Source organism: Zeugodacus cucurbitae, chromosome 2 (genome assembly GCF_028554725.1).
Source record: "Zeugodacus cucurbitae isolate PBARC_wt_2022May chromosome 2, idZeuCucr1.2, whole genome shotgun sequence".
Lineage (NCBI taxonomy): Eukaryota > Metazoa > Arthropoda > Insecta > Diptera > Tephritidae > Zeugodacus > Zeugodacus cucurbitae.
The window spans coordinates 45957630-45967871 of record NC_071667.1 but is presented as its reverse complement, the minus strand read 5'-3'; the positions used below and the strand labels follow the sequence as shown (position 1 = coordinate 45967871).

Below are 10242 nucleotides of genomic sequence, written 5' to 3'. Positions count from 1 at the left end.
GCTGAAAATGAGCTTAGAACTGACACTCCGGTTAGCCGAGAGCGTAAATACGACTGAAAACGATCAAAGAGTAATTCGAGGAAATATGAGGCTTTTGACGGTGCAATGTCATTGCCAGTGTAAGCGACGTTTGAAGAGCTGCTAAAGTTTATTCAAAAACAATACCAACAACGGCAGCAGAAGCGCACAACACATTTTACTGTTACTGCAGAAGAGGCCACTTCAAATGCCGTACAACTGATTTGTATTCTTAGCGCGATTTCTGCTTTGGCAATGCAAACCCTGACGGTACACGGTGCAGAGAAGTTGGCGGCGACGTGTCGGCGGTCGGAGGTAGCAATATTGGTCTACTTATACTCGCACATTTGCGCATGTGTGCCTGTGAATATTGACTAGACGCTAGCATTAAAGTGCCTCAACGCCGATGAACCGATGAGCCGCAAAGTAAACGCTATTTTTCAATAAACCACTGGAACAACAATAATATCAACAACAAAAGCAACGACCGCAAAGCAAGTGGCTTTCTCACCGCGATTACGTTTAACTCACTTCAATTGGATGCAATTCAATTTGAATTACAAGCAAATAAGCAAATAGTAGTGAGTACAAAAAATTCAATGCGCACGTATGTATGTGTTTGAATGTATTTGTATGTCACACATGTACGTGTGTAAAACAACCGCTGGCAGCCATGTGCAGACATGTGTGTACTTTTGACTGCGTTTACTGTCACAGTATCGGTTGTACGCCGGGAATAAAACTCGATCCGCAAACGCCTCCTAGTCACAGTTTACCGGTTGCCGTCCGACTGATCGATTGATCGCAAAGCCAAGAAAAGTTAAATAACAACTCAAGAGCAGCAGTGCAATACACTAAGGATCAACAGCAGGAATCGTGTTGTGTTGTGTGCATTTTCGTTGAATTTGAAACGAAAACGCGAAATTTGTGAAAATGTTCAAGTTTGTGTGTTTATTCGCCCTGGTGGCCACTAGTGCCGCCTCCAGCGTCAATCAAGTCTCCGAGACAGACAGCCTCCTCACCAATGCCCTTAAAATGGTCAAGGAGTGCGGTGATCGTTCAATGGTTTTGTGCATGAAGGTAAGGAGGAACGAGAAGCTAAAAATCTAATGAATCATATTAAAATCAGTTGCGAAAAAATTATAATAAATTAAATTAAAAATGTATATATATATATATACGAAAAAAAATAATAATAAACTTTATCAAGTGCTAAGTAATATTTGCATCACTGAGGAAGTTATTATGCATGTGTTTGTGTTAAGAAGTTCAAATCAAATCGAGCCTTCTTATACTAGGACGGCTGCCAAATGTGAAATATTAAGTTTGGAAGTATCTTTAAAGAGCTAATTTGATTAAAAATATAGCGATGAAATATTTTCTACGATATTTTAAAAATTACATAGACTCTTTAATATTATATTATTTATAAATGTCACAAAATTTAAATATTTATTTAAAAACTTAAAAAAATCTCACAATTTGAAAAACAAAAATATTTTGAAATTAACTCATGTTAAATTATTTCATCTTAATTATTAATTAGTTATGTTATTTCATTACTTTGTGTTTAAATATTGAAAAAGTTCCTCTACATTTAAAATATCAAACTGTAATCATTTACTAAACTTGTAATATTTTTCCAGTAGCTGTACTGTCCCATAGTAATGATAATGACGTAACTGATTTGGATTATTTTCTTGAAATTTTTGCCACATGCTAATCCATTATTGACTGAACCGACTTAGTCCAGCCCCTCAAAATATATAGAAACCATTATAAAAATTTCAATTTGGTATGCGACTAAATACTCTTACTTGTTCTCATATGCAGGAACGGGCGTTACACTACTTTGACACAGAGAATGGCGATGTCAAATTGACTGAGGGTATTTCGTTAATAAAAACCGATGATATCCCAGTGGGACGTTCCTTGAACGATGCTGCCTTGCCTGAAGAACCTGAAGCTCGTGAAAACGAGGTCGATGCTTTGCTGGTGGAGCGTGTGGCGCGATTCTTCGGCACACACACACTGCAATTCAAAGTGCCCAAAGACTCCATTCAGGATATGCAACGCGCGCTCGAAGAATGTAAGTAAACATACTCACACAATGGGGTTTTAGAGAAGGAAAGATCGAAAAGAGACTATAGAAACTAAAGCGCTATTTAAGTACTCATGTATCTGTTATGTCGCTGTTGATGTTAAATTTAAAATCAACCTCATGCTATCACCAAGCTGTTATCACCACCTCAAGCACATGGCGTCTATTTTTTTCGCTCACGGATGCAATTTACATGTATGTGGGTTATGCATGACATGGCATAAACACGAAGCGATGGTGGATGAAATCAAGTTTTCACTGCTAAACATCGCTTATGGAAGACTTTTGTCTCTGTGTGTGTGCGTACTCTTGGTGTGCGCGTGCGAATTTTGAGGTCGTCAAACTGGTGTCCAGCAACAAGCGGGTTTGCTTTGGTCTTGAAAGTGCAACGGTGCATTGCTGTTTGAGGTCGCCGCTTGCTGTATCTGCGTCGGTGCATTGTCTTGTTTTCTATAATTGAGTAAATTACGCGGCACTAGCTGTCTTTCAAGAGTTTAGCGCTCAAATGCGATAGCAGAACACACTTGCTGTTGCGATTTTACTGAAAATATTTAACTATATAATGCTCTAATTAAACTTTTTGTCCCCATTTTGAATGGGTTTACGTTATGACGTTAAGTCGCATATACTTTAGCCCCCACCTGTTATGGAAGTTCTAATCGCTTCAAGCCACCTTTTTCATCTTTAATTTGCATTTATATTAAAAGCAAAGTTTAAAAACTCAAAAGTTTGGTAGGGCTTATGAGACTCATATGTAACGGTACGTGAGTGGTGGAGGCATATTTATGTAGATACGTTGAATACGAATTACGTAAACTACATTGCTTTTTGTACTCATGTACAATTTGTCTGGCAGATAGTAGCTGTTTACTAAAAACTTTCTTTTGCAAAAGAGAGTACTGGAACACGAGAGCAAATAAATTTTGAATGATATTAAAGCTTCTGATTTTTATCTATTATATAGAATTTTAGTAATAAATAAATTTTTTCACTTTCGAGTTTTTAAGCTGAATGTGTGGTGTGCACAGTAGTCTTCAACGGCTTAAGTCAAAGCGATCGTTTCAAAGTTCTCTGAACAAGTTTCCATTATCCTTTAAAATTATAAAATTTTGTAGACCCTCAATAGGCGACCTTGTAATCGAAAATGTCATGATCTCAAAAATTGTCCACATTCCATACTTCTTTAGAATTAAACTCACTTAATGAATAAATTACGATGGTTCGATGCTTACAGATAAAAAACTACAAACAATATGGACTTTTAGAATGAGCACTAGACGTTATATATTATTAAAGCGGATCCTTATAAGTTAACCTACCTAAATAATGAAATCCATTTTTGAACAAAATTTTAGTTTCCGAATTTAAAGTTTTAGTTTCCAAGAAGTTAGAAATGATCATTCCATTAACGATAAATATTTACGTTAATTTCAAAATTATTACAAACATATTTATCCGTTAATTTCCCATACACATGCTGACTGACCAGATTCCTCGAAAGCTGCTCAATTAGTTAGACATTAGTGCAAATTAAGGATGCTTAGTTGCTAAATGCAGGCTGTACCCGTTCGATTGCAAGCCGCCAATGGTCACATCCAAGCGGGCCGGTTCGAGTTGGAGCACTTTCTCGCGCACACATTGGCCCACAGCCAGACGCAATGCGCTTATGAGTGCATTAATTACAGCTTTTATGAGTCCAACGCCTTCATTGCCTCCACTGTTGTTGTTTACCTACTTAAGCAATATTTATCTTTATGCACGCGTTAAACTTGTAGTTGCTCCAACACATTAGCGAAAACATAAGCGCATGAAGTAAATAAATGCATGTGAGTATGTAAATGGTGGGGTGGGCTCACAGCCAGCGGGGAATAGTGCGCACGCACTACGCATACAAACCAGTTAATGTTGCACATACTACAGCATTTGTGGGCGTAAGTGTGCGCGTGTGCGAAAAAGGAAAAGTAAAATATCTAAGCAAGCAAACAACTGTAAATAGAGAAATTCAATGCTTGTGGAATGAGCATGCTGAGCGGTCGACGGGTTTCGGGTTGTGAGTTGTGAGTTGATTAACGAACAAGGAAAGTAACTGTTGTGCCGCATAGATGTCCAAACGGCATACAAAGCAGCCTTGGAGAAATCATTTGGGGCGATGGCCAACTATGTAAATACAAAACAAACGCGTGTACAGCTCACGCCATTGGAGACACTGACTAACATATACTCGTACATTGAGGAATGCTTGAATTTGCCGCTGTTATAAGAGCCTACAAATAGAAAACATTGAAATTGTCAGAAAGAATATTAGCTCAGCTTACCAATTCTCCGTCGATTCCACAACTGCGCAGCAGGCATTCAGATGTGCAATTTAATTGAATTTGTTGACAATTGATGCGTCCAAGTGTGTCAGCAACTGTTGCCTTGTATTTATAGTAGGCTGCTACTATTGACGCACTAGTATTTAGCTCAGTCTACATTGAGAACTGGTCTGCCAGCACAAATTGCAGCTGTTTATTTGTTATACAAGGCGATTTCGTCCACACCTTGTCAGTCCTTACTAGCTACTAGCAACCGGTTGGAAATCTATAGTTCGATTTAATTTTTCTCCATATGTATTCCTATTCTTATTATTGTGTGAAAAAAATAATGTAGCTGTAATTAGCACTCTGCTTCCTTCCCTATACACTTGAAAGATTTCTTTGATAAATTGTCTCTTCATTGATAACCCTTGATAAATTCAGATCAGGATTTTAACTTTCTGACTTGTTCAGCTGTCTTACGATCCTTAGTAACGTCTCTCTCTTTATATTTGCGAATTCTCCTATATATGTGATTTTTCCTTTCACCTCTGCCGTTTAGGAGCTGAAATGTGGGATCGAACTACCACAAAATGATAGACTTAGGTAATGAGACTTCGATAGAACTTTAAGATTTTTAGAGAATTTTCACTTATTTTGGGTTTTTATTAAAAAAGAATTGCGTTGAAGCAAATAATCTACTCTTTAAACAGTGAAGAATACTCTTCAACGACTGCGAACTATTAATAGCTACTATCAACTTTGCAACCGCACTTGCAACTTGCTACCATTCAACTCACACTTTCACACACTTTGCGTACAACTTTAATAAACAATTTTCATGCGAGCTAATCCTTACACATACACATATAAATATATAGTAATATTTATGATGAAGTATGAATGTGTGTACCGAACGTGTGTATGTTTATTTTCCTCTTCATTGCTTTTGCTGTTTATAAACTTTGGAAAGCGGTTTTCTCCTGCAGCCAAAGACAGCATATTGTCTGGGTATATTTATGGAAATTGTTGCTGTTGTTGTTGCAATTGCTTCTGTTGCAGTTTAACTGATTTCTTTTCATTCTCAAGAAACTTGTGGCAGCGTCTGTAATTGAAGTTTCTTTTATTTTCTTGTTTATAATTTATTGCCAACAATTTCGAATGACTTTTCTAAACCGTTTTGTGGAAAGCTTGCTGATCCTGTCGTTGCTGGCACACAGCTGTTCATATATCAATATGTATGCAAGATTATACATAGCACTAGCGAGCTACGGATACTAGTTCAAACGGAAGCAAAATGCATATATGCAATATTTCTGCAGATTTTAATAGGTTTACACATATACACACGCAGGAAGGCCGAGTATGATGTGAGCGGAAATATGAGCTAAAGTGTTTAAGTTCCTCCATTGAATTATTGCCATCTTCCGACAAGTTAAACGCAGCAACAACAACTGCAATGAGTTAACAAGTGTTGGTAAAGAACATTTTAAATGCACAATTTATTTGCTAAAACTAACCAGAAGTTCGTCCTTGCCACCGTTTCAATGGAAATTTCAAACTTTCAAACTTGTGTAATAAATAATAAAACTAATAAGATAAAGAAATAAATTTGGATGAATAAACTGCATGTAGAATTGAGAAATTCTGAGAGCCGAAAGCAAGAAAATTAAATTAAAAAAATAGTACACTATATGTTATTAATTTGGTACAATAGAAAACAAATTGTAGCAAAATTTACTTATAATTCTCAAAATCTCATTTCAACTAAATAAATATATTCCTCTCTCCCTCTCGCATTTCTTTAATATAGCGCGCGGCAAGAAGAAGGAAAAGAAGAAGTACCTCTTGCCTCTGTTGATGCTCTTCAAATTGAAGATGGCCGCACTCCTGCCACTCGCCATCGGTTTCCTGGCTCTGATCTCCTTCAAGGCGCTCGTCATCGGCAAGATCGCATTGCTGTTGAGCGGCATCATTGGCCTGAAAAAGTTGCTTGAATCGAAGAAAGAGAACTACGAAGTCGTAGCACACCCACACTACTCGCACGAAGAGCACGGCTACGCACGCTCGTTGCGGGAAGCGCAAAACCTGGCCTATTCAGCGTATCAGCAATAGGAGACGAAGAGGAAAGTGGCTTAACGGGAGTGCAATATGTATATCCTGAAAAACAAAAAACTAACAACAACAAACCTAATATAATTTTCTAATTTATTTATTTATTTAATTTATAACAATAATTGAGTTTAATCTAGAGCAATTTTTTTGTTTTAAAAGAACAAACAATGAACGCCATGTTTTTTTTTTGTATTTTTATCGGGGCAGAGCGGGGTGAACCAAATTCTAAAATGAAGAATTATAAATTGTAAGAATAAAATTGCAGTCAATGTAAAGCGCCAAGCGCCAAAGAAAGAGCATAAATATTCAAAGCTGGACCGTATCAAAGGTGTAGCTAACTTGTTTAACTCCTCCAAAATCACACATACATTCTTTGAAGTTCATACACAAGGAAGGATTACACTCGCATCGGCTTGTTTCTAGGCCAAATCGCTCACTCGTTCGCCTGCTCGCCTACTGTGTAGTCCGATCATGAGCTCGCTTAATTGTTTACAAACGAAATGTAACTGCGCCCGACTAATTTATGTTTTAATTATTATAACTTTATTGTACTTGTTATGTACTTATATTCACCGCTTATTGTGTTCTATTAGACTAGCACTACCTGCATTAGCGTACTTTCGTAGCACTAAACTAAGCATTTTAATATGAACATTTTAATGAAGCTTCGCCTACTCTATTTTTTACGCACATTAAAGGCTGGCTCTATGGCTCTACACGCAAGCTAACTTAATGGCTTAGCGACTGCTAAAACTGCAGACACTTAAGCTATGACTAACGCACTTAACGCTTAATTTGATTACTTTACCAAAAACAATTTACAAGTTGTAGCTGAAAGTTTTCAAACTTCCACACACTACTCGTTCTTTCATCACAACATTCGCTCTTAAACACAAACTAAATGCTTACATATAAGGTGCATATCCAAAAACACATATGTATGTATTTTCTCAAAAACTGTCTCAACTTACTAAAACTTCAACTACATTTCCACTTTTGTCTACACACTTTTCATAACTACGCAAAGTACAAAACTAACAAAAACATTAAATTCATTACGCTCGATTTGCAACGCATTTAACACAATTTCCTCAATATTTAGTCAATTCAATTATACAGCAACAAAGTAATGCATTTAAAACTCATCGAAATTAAGAATAAGACTAATCATTGTAATCACATAACAGTTTCACCTCTCTTTTTAGCATTAGGCATTCGGCGTGAAGTGAAGCCAAAAGGAAAATCAAAAATCTGCATTTAAAATATTAAATATTTTATCATATAAGAACGTTTAGAGAAGATGTGGCATAAATTTAACTTGTGTTTCAGTTTTTAAGATTCTCAATAGAAGGAAAATAAATGTTTGCAAAAATTACGAATATAGTTGTTATTGATTGGATTGAGTGGTATTATTAAATATTACAATATCTGTTTTTTACTTATAGTTACTTGGAAATTGTTTAAATAGTTAGAATGATTCAATTTGTGTCCAAAGTATTGAAATAACTGTGATTTAGTAAAAGTTTTCAACTAAAAACATGTTTCGCAATGAAAATCTCAAAGGCAGTTGCCTTCAACCACCAACAAAAGACTGATACAATTGTCTGTTTATAGCTTCATCTCCATGTATCGTAGAATAGCTCCTTCTAAAAGAGATATATATAATTTACGAAACTAGGTTATCTTCAGTTAGGATCTTTCTTTTTTAAGAACTTGATGGTCACAATAAACTACTATCTTATCTCATCTTTTCTATTCCATAGCACCCTGAGGTCGTTGGTATTGAAAATGGGCGATATCGGCCCACTGCCACGCCTACAAAATGTCGAAAACCGAAAACTTATAGTGTCATAACTAAGCCATAAATAAAGTTATGAAAGTAAAATTTGGTACAGATGTAATTTTTTTGAGGAAGTGGGCATGACCCCGCCTACAAATATGTTTTTTGTATATAAATCGCAAACCAATAAAGCTATATAAACCAAACTTTCTGCAGTTGGTTCCGTTACGTACCCCAACACACACCATGAAAATAGTTGATATTGTTGATAATAACCACGCCCACCTCCCATACAAAGGTTAGTTTGAAAATTACTAAAAGTACTAACGGAAAACATCAGAAACACTAAATTTTAAAGATGCACTCAGATTTTTTTACAAAATGGAAAAAGGGCGTGGTGTCGCACACTTATGGGTCAAATCCCATATCTCAGGAACAACTCGACCGATTTCAATGAAATTCGGAATATACTATTTTCGGGACACCCTGAAATGGATGAAATCGGTTCACAACCACGACAACTTCCCATATAACAATTTTGAATTCCATCTTATTGCTTCACTTTATAATATGCATAAGAAACCAATGAAGATAGCGGAATAAAACTTTACACAAATACTGCATGGCTTCACTGGTGGAAAAATTGTGGAAATTGGACTAAAACTTTTCAATGCCCCGGATATTGAACATGAAGAACTCAGTGGCTAAGGTAATTTTTCCCTCAGATATTTTAATATAATTCGGAAGACTTAAAAGTTTAGTTTAAAAATTCGGTGGGCTTTACTCCGCATCTGAGCCAAATAAAGTGAACATAAAATTTGGATATAATGAATGTTGGTGGTGAAAATCGTACGTATGTCAAATTGTGTGATATCTTAATAAAACTATAGCAATAAGTTGCGAGAGTATAAAATGTTCGGTTGAACCTTTCCTTACTTGTTTACTTTTCTTTTTGCAATTATTTATATATTTTGCTTTCTCGCTCTTTTTTTGTAATCAAATCATGTGAACTGCGTTGTGGTAGCAGTAGCAAATGCAATCGAGAATTGTGTAGATCTACTTGCAACAATGCGGAGTGTGGGCACTCACCTGTGGCGGCGGCATGCAGAAGCACACAAGCAGACAGATATTATTACTATTGCAACACATGCAAATATATAGTAACACGATCTGCAAATAATTAAAATATAATGTATCAAATTCTAAAGCAAATGCAACAAAATCGGATGTCTTCTCCTTTGGAAATAGAAAGTCATATGACTGTATGTGAGTATTTATTTATGTGTGAGTAAATATGAAAGTAAATTAGCCAGGTTTCATCTGCTCATGTGAATATATGGACGTAACCAAATTACTGTCATTTCTAAATAGTGTATCTATGTACTGATATCATACTTTATACGCATTTACAATATGCTAGCAGTAATTGAAGTAAAATCAGTCAGTTATACTGACTACTAAATTCTGTACAACACCTACAAATAGTCGTTGATTGACTTTTCTATACAAACAAGTGATCTTCTTAGTTCAGTTTGATGCTAGTTTAAATCAAATATCTAGTTTGATTTGTGTTCTCAGTTAAAATTTTGATTTCGATTTAGTTAGGGTACTTTCTAGTACTTTTTGAAAAAATATTTATAAAGGGTGATTTTTTAAGAGCTTGATAACTTTTTTTAAAAAATTTAAAAATTTGCAAAATCTCATCGGTTCTTTATTTGAAACGTTAGATTGGTTCATGACATTTACTTTTTGAAGATAATTTCATTTAAATGTTGACCGCGGCTGCGTCTTAGGTGGTCCATTCGGAAAGTCCAATTTTGGGCAACTTTTTCGAGCATTTCGGCCGGAATAGCCCGAATTTCTTCGGAAATGTTGTCTTCCAAAGCTGGAATAGTTGCTGGCTTATTTCTGTAGACTTTAGACTTGACGTAGCC

The 10242-nt window shown here is 35.9% G+C and overlaps 1 protein-coding gene across 1 annotated transcript; it reads left to right on the top strand.

Annotated features, from left to right (window-relative positions):
- Positions 1 to 773: 773 nt before the first annotated feature.
- LOC105212396 (uncharacterized) lies at positions 774 to 7903 on the top strand. Its single transcript, XM_011184338.2, has 3 exons — positions 774 to 1098; positions 1852 to 2107; positions 6227 to 7903. The coding sequence occupies exons 1-3, from the start codon at positions 952 to 954 to the stop codon at positions 6526 to 6528; spliced, it is 705 nt and encodes a 234-aa protein (XP_011182640.1). The 5' UTR covers positions 774 to 951; the 3' UTR covers positions 6529 to 7903.
- Positions 7904 to 10242: the final 2339 nt, after the last annotated feature.

What these genes read in the sequence shown, in the direction of transcription:
- LOC105212396 (XM_011184338.2), top strand. Translation starts at nt 952, where the DNA reads ATGTTCAAGTTTGTGTGTTTATTCGCCCTGGTGGCCACTAGTGCCGCC. An exon ending in CAATGGTTTTGTGCATGAAG is followed by an intron (nt 1,099 to 1,851) that starts GTAAGGAGGAAC and finishes TCTCATATGCAG; the next exon opens with GAACGGGCGTTACACTACTT. An exon ending in GCAACGCGCGCTCGAAGAAT is followed by an intron (nt 2,108 to 6,226) that starts GTAAGTAAACAT and finishes TCTTTAATATAG; the next exon opens with CGCGCGGCAAGAAGAAGGAA.